The sequence below is a fragment of the Schistocerca nitens genome, chromosome 2 (genome assembly GCF_023898315.1).
Source record: "Schistocerca nitens isolate TAMUIC-IGC-003100 chromosome 2, iqSchNite1.1, whole genome shotgun sequence".
Lineage (NCBI taxonomy): Eukaryota > Metazoa > Arthropoda > Insecta > Orthoptera > Acrididae > Schistocerca > Schistocerca nitens.
The window spans coordinates 66,972,813-66,995,094 of record NC_064615.1 but is presented as its reverse complement, the minus strand read 5'-3'; the positions used below and the strand labels follow the sequence as shown (position 1 = coordinate 66,995,094).

Genomic DNA, 22,282 nt, shown 5'->3' with positions numbered 1-22,282 from the left:
ATAATGTAGCCTTTCGAATATGCGTGTCGTGTCCTGTCGATTAATAATTACGACAGTGAGTAAATAAATAAGTCACAAACTGGGATCGAGACACCAGAACCGCGGGTACCAGTCTGAAATTTACCTTTCTTTTCAGCATACTCCCTTTGTAAACTTAGCACTCATCATTCGACAAGGCCTTAAAATATTGCAGTATAGAAATCTTCTGGCAGTGTTTTCGTAAAACGAGTGACCTCCCGGAAAATAACAAGTTTATTTGGTTCCTTAACTTACTGCAACGGGAAAAGAGTGTGCCATCACTGCATAAGCAAGGCGGCTACGACGCTCCTTATTTGTGAGTCTCTTGTACTTTGCTGAATTCCGGTATCCAGCTGAACAAAAATTTTCACGAAATAAGAGTTCTAGATGATCTGACTGCAGATGAGGAATTCTCGACTTTCTCGACTTTCGAAAGGCGTTCGACTCAGTTCCGCACTGTCGCTTGCTTCAAAAAGTGCTCTCTTACGGCCTATCCCGTGACATATTCGGTTGGATAGATAGTTTTCTAACAGACAGGGAGCAGTATGTCGTCCTGAACGGGGTGACTTCAACAGAAAGAAGCGTAACTTCAAGTGTGCCCCAGTATGCCGATGATGCTGTAGTATACAGGAAAATAGTCTCACACGAAAGTTGTGAACAAATCAGTGAGCATTTGCAGAAAATAAATGCGTGGCATAATGAATGGCAGTTATCTCTCAATATTAGTAAGTGCAACCTACATCGTATAACAAGGCGAAAATCCCCATTAATGTACAAAATAAATGCCCAGTCTTTGGAAGCGGTAACATCCGTAAGTATCTGGGTGTGACTATTCGAAATTATCTCAAATGTAATGATCAGATTACACAAATAACGGGCAAGGCGAACTCCAAATTGCGGTTTATTGGTAGAATCCTGAAGCGATGCAGTCCTTCAACAAAGGAAATAGCTTACAATACGTTAGTTAGTACAGTCTTAGAGTATTGTTCTTCTGTATGGGACCCCTACCAGCTGGATCTGATTCAAGAGATTGAGAAGGTCCAAAGAAGAGCGGCAAGATCGTGACTGGTACATTTAGCCACCGCGAGAGTGTTACAGATCTCATAGAAAGTTTGAAGTGGGACACACTTGCAGATAGACGGCGTGCTAAGCGGAAGGGGCTGTTCACTAAATTCCGAAATCAGATTTTTGCCGAGGATGTAGAGCATATATTATTGTTCAAACAATTATTATTATTATCACCAACTTCCAACTCGCCCAGTGATCACCATTCAAAGATAAAGGAAATTGGAGCTAGTACTGGGGCGTTCAGACAGCGTTTTTTTCCCTCGCGCGATCCGCGAGTGGAACAGACGGGGGGAAATATGACTTTGGTGCGTATTGTGCCATACGCCACACACCGCTTGGTGCCTAGCGTAGTATATATGTAGATGTAGAGGAATCATTGGCCGCGGAACAATGTGTATCGGCTACGTTCCACGCGACATAAGCTGCATCCTTCAAGATACGTATAGGTGCGAAATTTAAAATTATGCCGGCCTGTGTGGCCTAGCGGTTCTAGGCGCTTCAGTCTGGAACCGATCGACCGCTACTGTCGCAGGTTCGAATCCTGCCTCGAACATTAATGTGTGCGATGTCCTTCGGTTAGTTAGTTTCAAGTAGTTCTAAGTCTAGGGGACTGATGACCTCAGATGTTAAGCCCCATAGTGCTCAGAGCCATTTGAACCATTTAAAACTATATGCGGGGTTCTGATGATTGCGACTTGCGGCATTCTGATGTTTGCGACTTATTTACTGACTCATATTCGTACCTGTATCATGGCGATTTTTGGGAGATGTGAACACGCGTAGACTTGGTGCTTTAATACGAAACAGTAATGCAAGAAAAAGTATAGGCTAAATAAAAATATTTCACTAGTGGCTAAACATTCACTTTTTTAATCGTGTCGTCGAGACTACGTACATCCGCGTCTCGACGTTACGCTCGTACACGTGGACAGGAACTGAGTGTCATGCAATCATGTACAATGGGACGAAAAGCATTAAACTATTGCAAAACTGTGTCAGTCAACAATTAAAGTACGAGTTCGGATAATAATAGACTAATTGGAGTGCAGCCCACATTTTAAGAACATTTTTACCGTATGAATATATAAATTCTACGAGATTCTCGTGTGAGTGGTTCAAGCGTGTCCTTCTCCAGCATTGTAGACATTAACTGAAGAGTGGAAATGTCACACACTCCGCCTTTCACAAAATTCGTTTTCTGTGCTATTGTGTTTTTGGCACTCAGTTTCATGCCCCTAGACTTGTTCCAAATCCTAAATCGTGGAGAAAATGTTTAAAACATTCATCACTAGATGGTGTATGACGTTTGTGTCAAGCGGTTCTTCCCTCTGAATTTTATTTATTTATTTATTTATTTATTGTTCCGTGGGACCAAATTAAGGAGAAGTCTCCATGGTCATGGAACGAGTCAATACATGAAATTATAACACGACAGTAGAAAAAGATGAAATGAAATACAAGAAACGTATTCAGGCGACAATTCGTAAGTTTAAATGAAGAAAATCAACAATGTAACACTGGAATTTGCTTAATTTTTCAGTTCTTCCAGGAGCTCCTCGACAGAATAGAAGGAGTGTGCCATGAGGAAACTCTTCAGTTTAGACGTAAAAGCGTTTGGGCTACTGCTAAGATTTTTGAGTTCTTGTGGTAGCTTATTGAAAATGGATGCAGCAGAATAGTGCACTCCTTTCCGCGCAAGAGTCAAGGAAGTGCATTCCACATGCAGATTTGATTTCTGCCTAGTATTAACTGAGTGAAAGTTGCTAACTCTTGGGAATAAGTTAATATTGCTAACAACAAACGACATTAAAGAAAATATATACTATGAGGGCAATGTCAGAATTCCCAGTCTATTGAATAGGGGTCGACAAGACGTTCTCGCACTTACACCACATATAGCTCGAACTGCCCGTTTTTGAGCCAAAAATACCCTTTTTGACTCAGAAGAATTGCCCCAAAAAATAATACCAAACGACATAAGCGCATGAAAATTGCGAAGTAAACTACTTTTCGTGTTGAAATGTCACTTACTTCAGATACTGCTCTAATGGTAAATAAAGCAGCATTTAGTTTCTGAACAAGATCCTGAACATGGGCTTTCCACAAAAGCCTATTATCTATCCGAACGCCTAGGAACTTGAACTGTTCCGCCTCGCTTATAATATGCCCATTCTGTCTGATCAAAATATCACGTCGCGTGCGTCAAAACCTCCTCCATTTAGTTGATGCACTAGTTGGATGGTAGGCAGAGATCATGTAATGCTTTGATTGTGTCAGTGAAACATAATAGGAATGGAAGAAGATGAAGTGTTTTTCAAAAATTGTAAAAAGAAGTGGAAGAAGTGTGCAGACGAAAGACATATTTCTGGGAAATATTATGGAAAATCTTTTCTTCCTCAATAGCACACGGAGCTCTGCAGTGAAACTTGCAACATCTGATCCCGAAAAGGGAGTTGTACTAAGAACAGAAGTCAACAGCGAAAGATGTTTCTATTGAATTTAGTGTTATTATACTCCTTTAAAAAATTTAAGGGGACAGAAAACGTATTTGAGGACCACAGTTTCACCATTTAAAACATTATTGCTGTATCTCTTGATTTGTATAATCACAAATCAAATGTAGACCTTCAGAATTAATGGCAGCTGAAACAAAAACTTCCTAACCGTCACTTACAATCAGTCAGTAAAGAGGTACCGCTGCTGCTAGTGATTATGTGTTTAAGGACACTAAACGTCTAAGGTCATCAGCCTCCTGTTCACTCCTTAGGACTGAAATAGTGAACACCATCTGTCTGCTCTTTGAGTTAATTCTACTGATAAGTGTAAGAAAGTTTTCTAAACATTTACGTGTCGTGCAACTGAGGAGGAACGTGGGTAGAACTCCGGTATTGACCCAGTGAGATTGGGAAACCGCCTAAAAATCACGTCCAATCCGGTTGGCATTCCGGGTCTCCCGGTTATTCCGCCAGGCGGATTCGAACCGGGGCCGGCCGCCTCGCCGTTCGGAAAGCGGGTGTTTCAACACGCAGTAGTATCCGGGTGGGCTTTCCCTGGTTTAGTGCCTAGATCGTTCACAATGCCTTACTTATTTTCTAATGTGCCTCATTATTTTTTGCAGTGATGAGGCTGGCGGTATATTCTATGGAATCAGAATACCTTCTGAGTCTCTTGGATACAAATAAGTTACGTGGAAATCATAAATTGTATTTGATTCCCTTGGAAAATTTGTGATTTTGCACTTAGAACGTTTGAAATTTCCAAACTCAAATTTATTACAGGGACAAACGCTAATGGTCAATTACGAGCCTGCGGCTGAGCGTACTGCGAAAACCTATGTACCTGAACATTAACATGCACGGCGAATAGCTATCAGCAAATAGTGAAGCGGGAGACGGGAAGGGAGTACAAGTCAGGGATTTTATTCAATTTGTTCAATGAGCAAGCTGTGAGGGAAACCAATGAGAAATCTGGAAACTGAATTAACGATCGGGGAACAGAAATAAGAAATTTTTCGGAGGTGGCGAGAGTTTTGGAGAAGCAGTTGAACGTAATAGGTACGTTTCTTTTTTCCCGTCTCCCGCTACAACGTCTTCATTCTAGAGTATCACTTGCACGAGACGTCCTCAATTATCTGTTGGATGTATTCAAACCCCTGTATTCCCTACAATTTTCACTGTCCATAGTTCCCTCTAGTAATGAGAAGGTTATGTCTTGATGCCTTAACACATGTCCTGTCATTCAGTTGGTTCTTCTTGTCAGTGTTCTTCCAATTTTCCTTTCTTCGCCGATTCTGCGGAGAACGTCTTCATTCCTTGCCAGTCCACCAAATTTTCAACATTCTTCCGCAGCTCTACATCGCAGTAGATTCGATTCTCTTCCGCTTCGGTTTTCACACTGACTATGATCCACTAGTATACAACCCTGTCCTCCAAACTTACATTCTCAGAAACTTTTTGCTGAAGTTCATGCCTATGTTTCATACCAGCAGACTTCTCTTGGCCAGAAATGCTTTCTTTGCATGTCATTGCCTGATTTTTATGCCGTCCTTTGTTCGTCCGTCATGGTTATTTTGCTCCGAAGGTAGCTGAATTGTTTAATTTCGTCTACTTTGTGACCACCAAATATGATTGTAGGTTTCTAGCTATTTTCATTTCTGCTACTTCTCATTACTTTTGTCTCCTTCCGGTTTACTTGCAATCCACATTCTGTATTGATTACACTGAATATTAGATTCATCGGCTCCTCTAATTTTTCTTAACTTTCACTGAGGATAGCAATGTCATCAGCGAATCTTATCTCAGATTGCATTTCAACCTGAATTTTAGTTGCACTATTGAACTCTTTAATTTACGTCGTTCCATCATCGACGTATGGACTAAAGAGATAGGGCGAAAGGCTGGATCTCTGTCTTCCACCCTTTTTAATACGAGCACTTCGGTCCTGGGCTTCTAATCCCATTGTTCCCACCCGGAGCTTGTACAAATATTATCCATCTTTCCTCGTATGTTACTCCGCTTTTTATGAACATTTAGAACATTTGCATCATTTCACATTGTCGAATGCATTTTCTAAATCGACAAATCCAATGAAAGTATCTTAATCTTTCTTTATTACTACTTCCATTATCAAATGAAAGTCAGGACTGCCTCTCTGGTGTCTTTACGTGTCCTACAGTGAATCTGATCGTCATCTAACAGATCATCAGTTTTCCTTTCGATTCTTCTCTAGGTTTTTCTTGTCAGCGGCTTGGTTCAAAAATGGTTCAAATGGCTCTGAGCACTATGGGACTTAACATCTGTGGTCATCAGTCCCCTAGAACTTAGAACTACTTAAACCTCACTAACCTAAGGACATCACACACATCCATGCCCGAGGCAGGATTCGAACCTGCGACCGTAGCGGTCAAGCGGTTCCAGACTGAAGCGCCTAGAACCGCACGGCCACACTGGCCGGCTCAGCAGCTTCGATGAATGACATATTAAGCTGATGGTGCGATATTTTCGCACCTGTCTATGCTGTCTATCTTCGGAATTGTGTGCATGATAATTTTCCGAAAAGCTGATGCTATGTTGCCAGTTTCATAGAGTGTAGAATAATAATTGCTACCAGGCGAGTGATACCGATGATTATTCTGTGCCCTATAAAGAAACAGTCATGAAGTTCAGCCAATGATTTGATAAATTCAGATGGAATGTTATCTATCCATTCTGCTTCATTTGATCACAAGCCTACAAGAGCTATCAACTGAAGACATAAAATCTGTAAATGAGTCTGCGATCATTTTGTGGCACTTTATTTGTAAAGACCGTCTTGTCACACACAACTTTTACATTTCACTATTACCGATATCCGCTTCTGACATCCTCAGGTCTGTCACAAATAAAAAAGAGTGGTGTAGGCAACTAAGTTCAGATAGCTGAAGAAATATCCATATAAGGCCTCGTGATACACGAGAAAAATAAAAAAAATATATTTAAATGATTACCCGTGATGCATATCAGACATACATACCGTAGAATATTCTGATTGAGGTATCAGCGTCATAATTATACATGTGGCACAAAGTAAGCGCTGGTGACAGCCTGGATGCGTCTGATGTTTATACAAATAACTGAGACCAGCAGAGGACTACAGTTAGGGTACATGAGTAATCAGTAAGGTCAATTTAATAGTCAAAATGCAGAATGCGTAGTCATTAATTAAAAATTCCTTCACACAGGAAAATGAGCAGATGGCAACAAAACATGTGCTTAGATACAATAGGTGGAATTAGACACATACTTAAAATCGACATATAAGCCGCTGCCTCGTGGCTTCTCTGCACGAATTTCTTGTTTTCCTGTAGCAGATCTTGCAGAAGAACGTCCAGTCTCTCGTCGCTCGTGGCCGGCCCACGCAACCGCACGCCAAGCTGCTGCGGGTATCGATGTTGCTCTAACTAGTAGGTTTCGGAATGCATCAAAATATGAATTCAGGTTAATCTCATTCGGTTCACTCAGCAGTCCAGGTTGCCGTTTTCTGTGTACATAAATCTCCATTTCTACGAGTAGGTTCAGTAATTGCCCCTTTGGTACCTTATGCAACACTTCCACATTATCCTCTATGTTTTCCGCGGTACGTTTTTCTTTATCCAAAAAATCTTATTTTGACTATATGTATGCACTCTAAAATGAGTCTTGAATTCCTTCCTGTCTGACTCATAAAACTTGTCACTTTCTTGGCAGTTGATCCTGTACACACAAAAACTTTTTGTGCAATGCCTTTGGTCAGTGCACCACTGTATTATATAGCAAAAAACATATTTCCCGTTGGGTCTGTTGTTTCCTCCTCGTCAGTATTTTGTGACTGCAGTTTATTATAAAGTTTCATTACATCACGGTCCTTACACCCGTTTCCCCGGCTGCTTGTCTAATCATATTTGATTCTTCCACTTCGTCGTTAGGGGTGAGTGGTAATTTTAGCATTCTGCTGATCATGGTTCTGAGTATGCCCATTTAGGCTCCTTAGGGTGGCAGGATTTCACATTTATAATCGACAGAATTGCACAAGCTTGCAGAAAAATAAAGGCAGAAATTTGATTCCGAATGGAAGGCACACTTGGTTCTAGGCTACGCCACGAAGGTGTCAACAACAATAAGAAATATTTAGTATCTGGTGTTTATAAGATAAACTGTCGGTACTGCGACAAAGTCTATCTAGGCCGGAAGGGAAGTAATTTCAAGGTTCCCTTTAGAGAGAATAAATGTAGCCGGAATAACAGCGTTTTCAGTACACTTTTGGATAAAGAGAAACATGCGGCAGGAAACATAGAGGATAAGATGAAACCTACTCAAAGATACGAAAACTAATGTAAACAGAAAACGGCAACCGGAGTTATTGCTGAAAGAACATAATGTTTTTAAACTGAATGCTGATTTTGATGTATGCAGAAACCTACTAGTTTGAACAGCGTCGAGCTCCTAGCAGCTTGGCTTGCGGTTCTGTGCGCCGTCCACCGGCAGTGAGGAGACTGGGCCTTCTGACCCACGTTCAGACACAAGAACTTCGTACAGAAAATTGGAAATTTGTGGTAAGGTTCTATGGGACCAAACTGCTGAGGTCATCGTTCCCCAGGCTTACACACTAATTAAACTAACTTAAACTAACTTACGCTAAGGACAACACACGCACTCATGCCCGAGGGAGGACTCGAAGCTCCAATGGGGGAGAGCCGCGCGAACCGTGACAAGGCGCCCCTGACCGCACGGCTAACCCGCACGGCCTTCGTACACAGAAGCCATTGAAACTCTTCTACAGGTGTGTTACCAACTATCGACTTTTTAACCAACTCTCACTATTTCGTTAATTACCTACACTTGCGGTTATTATTTAATAGCTTTGTCATGCTGGAAGGTTTCGATTTATAAATGTGATGTTATTTTTAAACTTTTTATACTTGCTTTTACACAACTGTGTGGTTTACTTTGCCAGGAGAGAAGCTTCCAATTATTATTATTAGCACCTTCTATGTGGATCTTAAGGGTGGATCTAATCCCGCCGATTGTATGTCACCACATTTTTTAAATGTTTTTTATTCCAGTCTTTGATCACAATATCAATTCTTTTGACGATGACCGGTTTCAGTCAGTAATGACCATCCTCAGATCTACAATATAAAAATATATGCATGTAGCAGACTTTTAAATATAGATAACTATTATAGAAACCAATTGTGATACAGTAAAAGACGAATACAGTTACCCATACTGTATCGCAGTTGGTTTCTATAATAGTTATCTGTATTTAAAAGTCTGCTACATGTATTTGACCTAATGGGTTTTTATCAAATTATGTTTCTTACGTTAATGATGACTACATCTAACCCCACAGTAGCGACATCTATGTACGATGTAAGCAAATTTATTTCTGGTAGCTACTGTACTTTAGTAGTCAGTTGCAAAAATTACCGTGTGGACGATGTGACCTATTCTACACCTTATTTCAGATCTATGTGACAATTCTGTGCTGAGTATATTTATATGTTTTGACGATGCCATTACGGGTCTTATTCACTTTAGGACGTGGTGTAGAAAAGGTAAGTTTCACCGTATTTTATCTGAACATTTCCCTGGTTATATGATAGTATATTGTGATACGTAATGCTGTATTGTGTTGAAAGACACGCTGCTCACTAGTTGTATATATTTTTATATTGGAGATCTGAGGATGGTCATTAATGACTGAAATCGGTCATAGTCAAAAGAATTGATATTGTGATCAAAGACTGGAATAAAAAACATTTGACAGTATTGGATCACTGTTCATATACGCTACTATGTTGCAGCTGGTGTGTACATGTTTCATTGTCAGACACTCACTATCCTATCTGAAGTTATTTTAATCAATAACTACGTATACTGCATTTTAACTATTAAACTGACTATACAGATTACTCATATATCCTAACTACAGTGCCCTCTGCTGACCTCAGTTATTTGAATAAATATCAGACTTTTCAGGCCATCACCAGCGCTTACTCTGTAACACATGTATAATATTGACGTTGATACCTCATTCAGATTATTTTATTGTATGTATCGCTGATGAGCGTGTCTGTTAATCATGTAAATATTTTTTTTGATTGTTCGTATGTATCATCACACCCGTTACAGATTTTCCTTCAGATAACTGAACTTAGTTGGTTACACCACCATGCTTTGTTTGTAACAGACCTGAATACGGCAGTTGCCGAAATCGGTAATAGAGAATTGTGAAAGTTTTGTGTGATCAACAGCGCCCTTTACAAATAATCTACCAGACTGTTTAAAATTCCAACACTGGTGGCGTGTTTCCGGGGGCCGGCCGAAGTTGCCGTGCGGTTAAAGGCGCTGCAGTCTGGAACCGCAAGACCGCTACGGTCACAGGTTCGACTCCTGCCTCCGGCATGGATGTTTGTGATGTCCTTAGGTTAGTTAGGTTTAACTAGTTCTAAGTTCTAGGGGACTAATGACCTCAGCAGTTGAGTCCCATAGTGCTCAGAGCCATTTGAACTATTTTGTTTCCGGGGTCTCCCACGAAGCCGACAACCCGCAACGTAGCACCGCTATGCGGGTTGTCGCTCCAGTTCCGCAGGCGCACCGACCGAAGTCAGCCGAACTACGCCTGACCTGCATCAAGCAGGTTAGTTCAGAGTGCGCGCGCAAAAGCTGTAGAAGCCGCCACATCTCTGGACAATTTGCTGCATCCGTCAATCTAATTTCCTCAGACAGTCCGAGGGCACATAGCTAGACCAATAGCCACCTGGTAGTCATCCGCCATGCGGGTATAGCTGCCCACGCCCGGCGAGCAGCAGGCAGTTTAATTTTCTGCCTGCTACTGACGTCTAAGAAGACAAACTGTTTCGTTTGCAAGAGAACTTTTCAGAAGACAGTGTCAGGCAGTGATTTACTTCTGTTGTTTTCGAACAACTTTAAGTTGTCAAAGAAGTCATTCCTTTATTTTCAAGGTCTTTTTTTATTTGTTTTGGACTGTTAACGGACCCAGAACTTATATATGTGAACATAAACTGAGGGTTCAATAAACTGATTTTTGAGCGTAATTAACTGAACTGTGAAAGTGCTCCAAGCCGGGAAACTTCAACTGGAACCTTCATGTCTTCCATACCGAGTCCACTTTCATATCCTATAGCGTTATCAGGCAAGTCCTCCGCTCACAGAGACCTTCAGTATACTCTTTCCACGTATCCGCTCTCTCCTCTGCGTTAGCAGGGGCTTTCCCATTGCAATCTTAATACCACCGGTGCTTATAATTTCACCCAAGGTTCGTTTGACTTTTCTATATGCTGAGTCAGTCTTTCCGAAGATCATTTCTGTTCCGATTTCTTCACACCTTTCCTGTAGCCATTTCCCCTTGACTGATTCCACTTCTTATTAATTTCATTTCTAATGGATTTCTATTGCTGTATTACTATATTTATTTGAACATTTTTGTACCACCTACTTTCGTCTATCAGTTATAGTAATTCCTCTCTTATTATAGATTTCTTGGCAGTTACATTCCCTGGATCTATAATAGTCTGTTCAACACATGTGACTACCATTTTTACAGATGTCATCTCCTCTTCAATTGAAAAGCTTACCGTGATATTCCTTACCATCGCAGTATCCACCTTCTTAGCGAACATCAAACGCCTCTCGTCATTCCTCATTGCTTCAGTATCCCACTTCCCTCCAAATTGATTCCTCTGGGCGATTGTTTACTCTTCATCATTACTAAATTGTGATCTGAGTCTGTATGTGCTTCTGGGTAAACCTTACAATCGAAATCTGATTTCGGAATCTCTGTCTGACCGAGATGTAACCCAGCTGGAATCTTCTCGCGTCTCCGCGTCTTTTCGAAGTATATCTCCTCCTCTTGTGATTTTGAACATAGTATTCGCTATTACCATTTCAATTTTATTGCAGAACCCAATTAGTGTTTCTCCTCTCTTATCGCTAGTGCCTAGCCCGTATTCCCCAATAATATATTCCTTCCCCTACAAATGCTTTCCAGTCCTACACGATTAACAGATTATAATTTCCCCTCGCATACTGAATTACTCGTTCAGTATCCTCATATACTTTCTCTCTCCTTTCATCTTCTGATTGTGACTTTGACATCTATAGCTGAACAACCGCTTTTGGTGCTGATTTGCTGTCGACTCTCATGAGTATAACCCTATCTCTGAACTCTTCACGGTAACTCACTCTCTGCCTTACTTTCCTGTTCATGACGAATCCTCCTCCTATTATATTGTTTTCCATAGCTGTTGATATATTCGTCGGTTCCGAAATCCTTATTTTCTTTCCATTTCACTTGTTTGACTCCAACTTTATCTAGACTGAGCCTTAGTATTTCACTTTTCAGATTTTCTAGCCTCCCTACCACGTTCGAATTTCTGACATTCCATGCCACGACTCGAAGCACGTTATCCTTTCCCTAGTTATTGGATGTTTCTCTCATCGTCACCTTGGCAGTCCCCTCCTGGAGATCCGGGTGGCGACTAGTCCGGAATCTTCTGCCAATGGAGAAATCATCAGGACACTTTGCGAATCACAGGCCACACTTCCTGTTAATATACATGATGTGTGCTAAATGCAGTGGTCAGCATTGCATCCTGCATCCTCATCCAGCATCATCATTGTTGATTCTTCAGCCTTGTTGGGCAGTTACCCACCCCAAGTGCAAGATTGTGCCCTGAACACTATTCGTTCGTCCGCCCTCTTTGACAAGGCCAATGGCAAGCGATGGTGACTTTTTACGCCGTAAATTTACGACCGCTACTGCTGATAAATTTTATTCAGAATTTAAGCTATGGCTGGTTATGAACCCGGGACCCATGAGGTTTTGATTACTAATCAAGGGCAGTACCCATATATCACCGGTTCGAGATAAAAATCAACAAAAGAGAAACAAGGGAAGCTGTATATGATCGAACTAAATCAGCTGATGCTAGGTGAATTGAATTAGGAAGTGAGACACTAAATTTAGTGGATGTGGCTTTTATTTTTGTTAGCCAGTTGACTGTCGACGGTCGAAGCAGACGAGGTGTACAGTACAAACTGGAAATATGAAGCTAAACGTTTCTAAAGAAGCAAAGTTGTTAATACTGACAAAAAATTTAAATTCACAAAGACTTTTCTGAAGTTTTTTGCAGTGTATCTTTGTTTGGAAGTGAAACGTGGTCGAGAAACTGTTCAGAGAAGAGAGAGTCGAAGATTTCGAAATACGTTGCGATAGAAGAGTGCTTCAGATTTGATCTGCAGATCAGACAACTAATGGAGAGATATCATATAAAATTATGGGAAGAATATTTATTTATATCACTACTTTATTAAATAAACAGATCAGATGATGGAGGAACATACTGTATAGAACGAGAAGTGCATGCGTTTGTAATATTACACTGATATCGAAATGCGAAACAACAAGTAGACGTAGATGAAGATGAACGTTGGTTGGGATCTCCTTGCAACTCACTAAAAATATCGTACAGGTCACGTTGCCATTTATTCTATTAAAAAAATTATGTAATCTTACTCTTTGCAATGATACATATATTGACTGTTTTGTTTGATTATGTTGTTTGGTCAAAATTAGTAGGAGATAAACAGCATAAAAATACAGCTAAGGTAAACTGCATTTTGACGTTAGTGTGAGAAGTATTCTGCCCAGTGCAACGTGCGATTGAATATCAAGTAACTCCATGAAAGAAAAATGTCTTTCAAATGATTAAAAGAGAGAACCTCGCTTTAGGTATGTATAAAGTGATCTACCCTGTGGAGCCATATCAACGTTGTTACACATATTACAAAGACTGGACTATGTCTTTGCTGTCCGTGCGAGTCAACGCATACAATTTCATGTCTCATCGAAGCTTCAGTTATCGTATTCCAGTCTACGAGATGTTTGCGAAAGATTTATTGGATTTGAGAAGACTATGTTTTCTGCATCGACGCTGATAGAAACTAGGGGCAAACAGTAAATTACTCGTTGCAACTTAGAGGATTACTTTGGCATCAGTTTGTTGGATCGCGTATTTGGCCTTAGGGATCGCCGTGGTGCAAATTGCTCGGTCTCTCATACCCGAAGGTGCGTCGAGTAGAGGTAACACAGAAAGGAAGGTGTTTCGCGTTCTTCGTTTAAACAGGTGTGATTAAGTTACAAATGTTCAGAGTTATTTCTGGCCGGCACTGAATCATCTACACGGCAAAGTATTCGACTATGGCGCCAGCAGTATCTTGACACTCGTCATTTATGTACGATTCAACTACGTTCTTCACGTAGTTCGTAGACGTCTAACCCGGCTCTGTGGCGAGGTCGCTAATGCTCGCTCCAGCGATGGCACTCGAATTGGAGCTACACGTCTTGGACTCCTAGTGGTGGGAGATTTTCACTTTGGCCAGCAGGTGGAGGAGAAGTGGTGGTGTGAAGTTCCTGTCCGCCAGTCACTGCGCCAATGTCCTGGGTTCAACTTCAGACCTCTACGCAGTGTCTCATGAAGCGAAGGCATGTCACACTGTTAATGGTGATCTGTCCGTCGGAGGAGGACGTAGATTTCGGCGGACCCCTCGGTACTCTTCGAGAGGAGTAAGCTGAAAATATGTGCTGGCACTGGGTTTCACCCTCTCTCTTCCCTACGCCCATAGCAACACGAACACAACACTATACTCAAGGCACAGTTATATGTATTACACTTCATAACAGGTCGGAGGAAAGCATAGGGAAAGTACCTCCACTAGGACCTTGAGGAGAGCGGTGATGCAGGATTCTCCATCTGCACCCGTCTGACCATTTCCTGAATATGGGATTAGTCTGACTTTGAATTGAGTCCACGCGTTATGTTAGCCGAGAGTTAGTCGCAAAGCAACAATAGTGAACGGATTAACTTCAGACGTGCTCGCAAATGAAGGAGAGGAGTTTGAATGCCATCTGGATCTTATTTTTGCATACGGTGGAGGACAGCTTGATCATCTGTGGAAGGTAAAAGAAAACTGTCTCCCTATACGTAATAATGAAGGCACCCCAAGGCTGCACGTCAAAGTATGTAAAAGTCATACTTTTTTTAAAATCGGATGCTTCTTTTGAGAATAAGATCTCTGCATTCCTATTTGTAAGCTACAATCCACCAGAGGTCGGTATCAACAAGTGAACTGGACATGACTGAGGCAAGACATTCATCAGATGTTCCTGTCGTCACGGATTTGTTCACGACGATATCTGATTGTCAGTGATAAAATTCCTACGAACAGCAAACTGCACAGAATGCATCTCAGTGTAACAGCTGCCCGCCACAATGAGGAAACGTTGGCTCGCTCACGCACAGATTTGTTTGTGGAGCAACGGAAGAAACGTATTATTCTGTCTGTCACCTACTAGCCATCACTGATAGAACGATCGTACGCTACCTACACGTTAGGGAACGGACGTGGCCTGACAGCACGCGATACCCGATATCTAAACAGCTCTATGGGTGATCGGACATACGATACAGCCACCTACATTATTGAGAACCGAGGTGCTAAATTCTCGGAATAGTTCTCCCTGTAAATTACTGACGGCCAATATTATCGAATCGTCCAACATGTCTATCACAGGGAAACATTTCACAACAAGCTACTAATCACGATCAAGAAACCGGCGCAAGTGGTCTATCACGCCTGTCACTAGATAATACATAATCGATACAATGGGATGGCAGAAACCACAGAAGAGTCTCTTAAATTAATATAGCTGTTGCATCTAAATAATATACAGGGTGGAGAAAAATTGTGACACGAAATTTTAACCCTGGATAGCTGACGCCAACAGGAACCAAACTTACTAATGATGTGCATGTCGACAACGAACCATTTTTAAACTACGGAAACATGGCGCCAGGCGCTCCGATTGGCCGTGTGATTGCCCCGTTGTCGTTCTTCGGTTGACGGGCAGCGCTATGGGTGTCGGTTCACACATACAAACGATACAAACGTCCCTCACCCCATCACTGCCCAAAGTGATACGTAAATGCGTCGAATAGATCTTGCTTTTTGTTTGCACCTCAAGTCAGAGGCATTCACACGTAAGATTCGCTTCGGAGTACACACGTCACCTGCGATTTAGTCATACAGTAAGCATGGCGTCATAGGATTCGTTTGAAGAACAACGAGATGTTGTTTTTGTTTATGGACTAGCCGACAGTAATGCGCATGAAGCTCGACGATTGTTTGAGAAAGCAAGACGCCACCCACACCGGCAAACGTTTACAGCAGTTCACCGGCGACTTGGCGAAACAGGCTCGTCAGCGGGATGTCACGGTGATGCTGGGAGACTTCGAACACGACGGGATGCTGCATTTGAACAGACAGTTCTCGAGCTCTTCGAGGAAGCACCTACGACAAGTACTCGAGCGGTTCGACACGACATGGGCGTCACTTGTCGGTTAGCCTGGGAGGTTTTGAGAGATGACGGCCAGCATCCATTTAGTTTCCACTCTGTCCAAGACCTGAATCCTGTGGCGGACTATGAGCATAGGCTAGGGTTTTGCTGGTGGTTTCTGCGACGTGTTGCACGAGATCCCAACTTCCCAGCTATTGTGTTGTTTGTCGAGGAGTGCACCTTCCATCGGAATGGCCTTTACAACAATCGAAAGGTTCATTTTTGGGCAATGGGAAACCCTCACGTCACATACGTCCATGGACACAAGGAACGATTTTCGCTCAACATTTGGGCAGGCCTTGTGGGTGACCATATAATTCGGCCGGTGCGTCTACCTCCTCGACTTACCGGAGCAAATTACATTCACTTTTTGCAAGAAACTCTACCCGGTCTGCTGGAAGATGATCCCCTGGATATACGGCTATGCATGTGGTTGCAGCATGATGGGGCGTCCGCACATAACAGTCGTGCTGCGCGCGGATATTTAAATGAACACTTCGACGGCCGGGCAAGTGGCAGAGGTGCTCGTAGGACATGGCCCCCGCGATCACCAGACTTCACGCCAACGGACTTTTCCCTGTGGGGATTCTTCAAGGTTATAGTTCGCCCACCCGGACGTGAACCACCTAGAAACGAAGGGGAATTAATGGATCGCATTCAACGTGCCACCAGTTACATCACGGCAATGCCAGGAATCTTTGAAAGAGTACAGCAAACCACCGTTCGACGTTACCGAGCTTGTGTCGCGTTAGAGGGTCGCCAGTTCGAGCACCTGCTTTAAATAAACAGTGTCCTAGCTACAAAAGAGGCCGTTTTCAGGGCCGACAGAGTTCGTAAAATACTTTATGTACGCGAACTAAGAGCTGTTGACGGGTTTGTTCCAGGTACGTCTCATCGTGAAACTACAATGGATGTGTCGGGACCCATGAGGATTCGCCCCCAGGCCCCCAGAGTGGAAGGTAGGCAGCCTACCACCGAGCGTGGGGGCCGCCTTGGGTACATCTCTATCTGCGGCAGGCAGAGCATTCGCGGTCGTGCGTTTTCCAGAGCATCCGGCATCAGGGCAATCCCGCGGCCAATCGGAGCGCGTAGCGCCAAATTTTCGTAGTTTAAAAATTGTGCATTGTCGACCTAACGAACATTAGATATTTAGGTTCCTACTATAGATGAGAAAAGTCGTTCATCCTTGGGAACTAGTGCACTGGTGATCGCTCTTTTTTGGGAAACGTTAATTTTTACTCGTTCACCGTTCATTGCGCTTGCTATATGGTTCTTATGAAAAATTGAAAATTAGTAGCATAGGTGACTGAAGGATGGAAGGAGCCGAGAGGGGGCATTTGCCTCCCCCCTGGAGTTCAGAATTTTTATTCACAACAGAATTCTCACACCCCTGTAATTTTCATGATTCTGCAAAACATCTCGTTTAGCCAACTTCAGCTTTACGTGGCTGACCGAAGTAAAATAATGTACGGTGGCGCATGAAAAACCGGCCCCGAGTACGGACTGCTCGCCAATTTCGCACCATTCGTTGACTGATACGATCAGAATAGATGCACATGTAATAATTAGGCAGTGGAGAAATAAGAAGCCAATGCAAACAACTTCGAAACAAGAGATGACGATTGGCAAGCGACAATGAGTAGTCTAGTACTCGGGGCCGATTTTTCGTGCGCCACCCTGTACCACTGAAATAACATTGTAGGCGTTATCATATTCTCTTTACAAAATGTGACACCAGACACTGGATTACGAAGCATGGGTTTGATACGGTTGTAAGTCGATCTGCCTTCCATTCAATGAACGTGCTGTTTTACCTTGGATAAAAAAAAAAGACGGAAAATGGCCACTCGTGTGTGCCGTGCTGACGTCCTTTGCATATGTAATAACCAAAAAACTTGCCTTTTTACAAGTATTTCTTCTGCTGTTTATCGAAATAGTGAAGTAAGCTGATACGCAGTTTTGTTAACTGAAAAGGTGTATGTATTACATACCACGTAATTTTTTCGTAGTTTACGTAGTTATAAAATACATTTTTATTAGCGTTAGTGGACGCTGAATAGAGTACAAAAAGAACCAGAAGTTCAGAGCTCAAAAAAGGTTTCAAACATATCTAGAATGGACGTGCGAAGCGAACGAAATGAACAACAACAACTTGATACTGAACTAACTAGGAGCAGTCGTCAGTGGAACTGCGACGAGTGGCCACGCGATGAAGGACGAGTCCGGCTGAGCGAGACCGAGACCGAGACAGACGGGAACGGGACCGAGGCTGGAACGAGACCGGCCGACGTGCCGTTGCGGGAACGAGACCGAACGGAAGGGTTAAAATTTCGTGACACAATTTTCTTCCACCCTGTATACAGGATGTTACAAAAAGGTACGGCCAAACTTTCAGGAAACATTCCTCACACACAAATAAAGAGAAGATGTTATGTGGACATGTGTCCAGAAACGCTTAATTTCCATGTTAGAGCTCATTTTAGTTTCGCCAGTATGTACTGTACTTCCTCCATTCACCGCCAGTTGGAACAATTGAAGGAAGGTAATGTTGACTTCGGTGCTTGTGCTGACATGCGACTCATTGCTCTACAGCACTAGCATCAAGCACATCAGTACGTAGCATCAACAGGTTAGCATTCATCACGAACGTGGTTTTGCAGTCAGTGCAATGTTTACAAATGCGGAGTTGGCAGATGCCCATTTGATGTATTGATTAGCACGGGGCAATAGCCGTGGCGCGGTACGTTTGTATCGAGACAGATTTCCAGAACGAAGGTGTCCCGACAGGAAGACGTTCGAAGCAATTTATCGGCGTCTTATGGAGCACGGAACATTGCAGCCTATGACTCGCGACTGGGGAAGACCAAGAACGGCGAGGACACCTGCAATGGACGAGGCAATTCTTCGTGCAGTTGATGGTAACCCTCATGTCAGCGTCAGAGAAGTTGCTGCTGTACAAGGTAACGTTGACCACGTCACTGTATGGAGAGTGCTACGGGAGAACCAGTTGTTTCCGTACCATGTACAGCGTGTGCAGGCACTATCAGCAGCTGATTGGCCTCCACGGGTACACTTCTGCGAATGGTTCATCCAACAATGTGTCAATCCTCATTTCAGTGCAAATGTTCTCTTTACTGATGAGGCCTTTTTTCCAACGTGATCTAATTGTAAATTTTCACAATCAACGTGTGTGGACTGACGAGAATCCGCACGTAATTGTGCAATCACATCAACACAGATTTTCTGTGAACGTTTGGGCAGGCATTGTTGGTGATGTCTTGTTTGGGCCCCATGTTCTTCCACCATGTTCTCTACCTGTGCTGCTAGGACATGTGCCTTTACCAGTACGACACAACATGTGGTTCATGCACGATGGAGCTCCTGCACATTTCAGTCAAAGTGTTCGTACGCTTCTCAACAACAGATTCGGTGACTGATGGATTGGTACAGGCGGACCAATTCCATGGCCTCCACGCTCTCCTGACCTCAACCCCCTTGACTTTCATTTATGGGGGCATTTGAAAGCTCTTGTCTACGCAAACCCGGTAACAAATGTAGAGACTCTTCGTGCTCGTATTGTGGACGGCTGTGATACAATACGCCATTCTCCAGGGCTGCATCAGTGCATCAGGGATTCCATTCGACGGAGGATGGATGCATGTGTCCTCGATAAAAGAGGACATTTTGAACATTTCCTGTAACAAAGTGAGTGAAGTCACGCTGGTACGTTCTGTTACTGTGTGTTTCCATTCCATGATTAATGTGATTTTAAGAGAAGTAGTAAAATGAGCTCTAACATGGAAAGTAAGCGTTTCCGGACACAAGTCCACATAACATATTTTCTTTCTTTGTGTGTGAGGAATGTTTCCTGAAAGTTTGGCCGTACCTTTTTGTAACACCCCGTATAGACTTACATAAAATGCACAGAAAAGAAATATGTGGCTAATGTTTCCTTGTCTTAAGCTCATGGGGCCTTGTTAATTGTTCCTTGGAGAAATAAATTACTGATTTAGAAGAACGAGCTGCGCTGTGCTGAGGACTGGGTGCGCACCTGTGAGAAGAGGTTTCTGCTGAGGGGGCTCAGCAGGTGGATGCTGACGGAAACAGCGCCGGCCGACTCGCCGAACAGCGTCACGTTGTGCGGGTTGCCGCCGAAGTAGTGGATGTTGTCGTGCACCCACTGGAGCGCCATCAGCTGGTCGAAGAGCCCCGCGTTGCCCGGCACGTCGCTCGTGTCGAAGAAGAGGAAGCCCAGCGACGCGACGCGGTACTGCATCGACACGAGGATCACATTCTCCTCGGACACGAGCGTCTTGTGGTCGTACACGTCGAGCGTGGCCGTGCCCGAGTAGAAGCCGCCGCCGAAGATCCACACCATGACGGCGGCGTTGCGCGGCCGCGGCTTGGGCGCCACCACGTTGATGTAGAGACAGTCCTCCGACAGCTGCGTGTTGGGGTTCCAGATGACCGAGCCCGGGAAGTCACCGAACACCTGCGGAGCACAAAGTTCGTACAGCGGAAGCGGAGCGAGAGCGATATTTAACTGACGTCGGTTTACTTTAACAGGATGTAGCACATCGTTTTACTGCCCTCCAGGAAGCGTGTGGCGCGCAAATTATTCTCGGGACTGAGACCTGGCTGAACCCTGAGATAGGAAGTTCTGAAATATTTAGCGAGGGTAGGAACGTGTATCGGAAAGACAGATTAGACACCGTAGGAGGTGGTGTTCAAAAATGGTTCGAATGGCTCTGAGTACTATGGGACTCAACTGCTGTGGTCATACGTCCCCTAGAACTTAGAACTACTTAAACCTAACTAACCTAAGGACATCACACACATCCATGCCCGAGGCAGGATTCGAACCTGCGGCCGTAGCGGTCGTGCGGTTCCAGACTGTAGTGCCTATAAGCGCTCGGCCACTCCGGCCGGCTAGGAGGTGGAGTCTTCATTGCAGTTGACAAAAATATTGTGTCTACTTAGTTGGAAGTAGAGTGTGAATGTGAAGTTATCTGGACACGTTTAACAGGGCTAGGGGAAGTAAAGTTAACTGTTGGGTGTTATTACCGGCCACCAGGTTCCACCGTGACACTTCTAGACTCATTCAAAGGGAGTCTACACTCTGCATTGCAGATGTACCCGGATCATGCTATATTAGTCGGAGGCGACTTCCACCTACCTAGTATAGACTTGGATGACTATGGATTCATTGCAGGTGGTACAGACAAGCCGTCGTGTGAATTACTTTTGAACACATTATCCGAAAACTGTCTTTAGCAGCTAAATCCACAGCCAACGCGTAATGGAAATACTTTAGATCTGGTAGCCACGAACAGACCAGACCTCATCGACGGTTTCAGTGTTGAGACAGGGATTAGTGATCATGATGTTGTCATTACGACTATGGTTACGAAAGTTAAAAAGTCGGTCAAGGAGGCTAGGAGGTATTCTTACTAGAAAGAGCAGATAAGGAGTTGTTAGCATCCCACTTAGTAAATGAATCGACTTCATTTACTTCCGGTGCGACGGACGTGGAAGAATTATGGGCAAATTTTAAAACACATTGTAAATCAGGCATTGGACAAGTATGTGCCGAAAAAGTGGGTTACGGACGGAAAAGACCCACCGTGGTTTAACAGCGAAATTCGGAGAATGATCAGGAAGCAAAGGCAGTTGCACTCGCGGTACAATGAGGCCAGGCAAAAGTTAGTAGAGATTCGCGCTGCTGTAAAAAGAGCGGTCCGCGAAGCATACAACCACTACCACCGTCATACCTTAGCAAAGGATCTTGCTGAAAACCCAAGGAAATTCTGATCTTACCGTAAAATCGGTAAGCGGGTCGAGGGCTTCCATCCAGTCACTCACTGAACAGTCTGCCCTGGCAACGGAAGACAGCAAAACGAAAGCTGAAATTTTAAATTTAGCATTTGAGAAATCCTTCACGTCGTTTGAGTCTCGTACAGATTGCTGTATAGAGGACATAGCGATGGACATCCCTTGGGTTGTGAAGCAGCTGAATGGGTTGAAAATAAATAAATCGCCAGGTCCTGATGGGATTCCAATTCGGTTTTACAGAGAGTACTCTACTGCATTGGATTCATACTTAGCTTGCATTTATCCCGAATCTCTTGCCCAACGTAAAGTCCCGAGCGACTGGATAAAAGCGCTGGTGACGCCTGTATATAAGAACGGTAGAAGGACGGATCCTCAAAATTACAGACCAATATCCTTAACATCGGTTTGGTGCAGGATACTCGAACAT

The 22,282-nt window shown here is 43.4% G+C and overlaps 1 protein-coding gene across 1 annotated transcript in view; it reads right to left on the bottom strand.

Annotated features, from left to right (window-relative positions):
- Positions 1-22,282, bottom strand: part of LOC126234837 (acetylcholinesterase-like) — a gene marked incomplete at its 5' end in the record, with an annotated part of 357,715 nt that overhangs the window by 325,565 nt on the left and 9,868 nt on the right. The window contains one exon of the mRNA XM_049943579.1: positions 20,075-20,515. Within this exon, the coding sequence (XP_049799536.1) occupies positions 20,075-20,515 (441 nt within the window). The remainder of the gene's footprint in view (positions 1-20,074; positions 20,516-22,282) is intronic.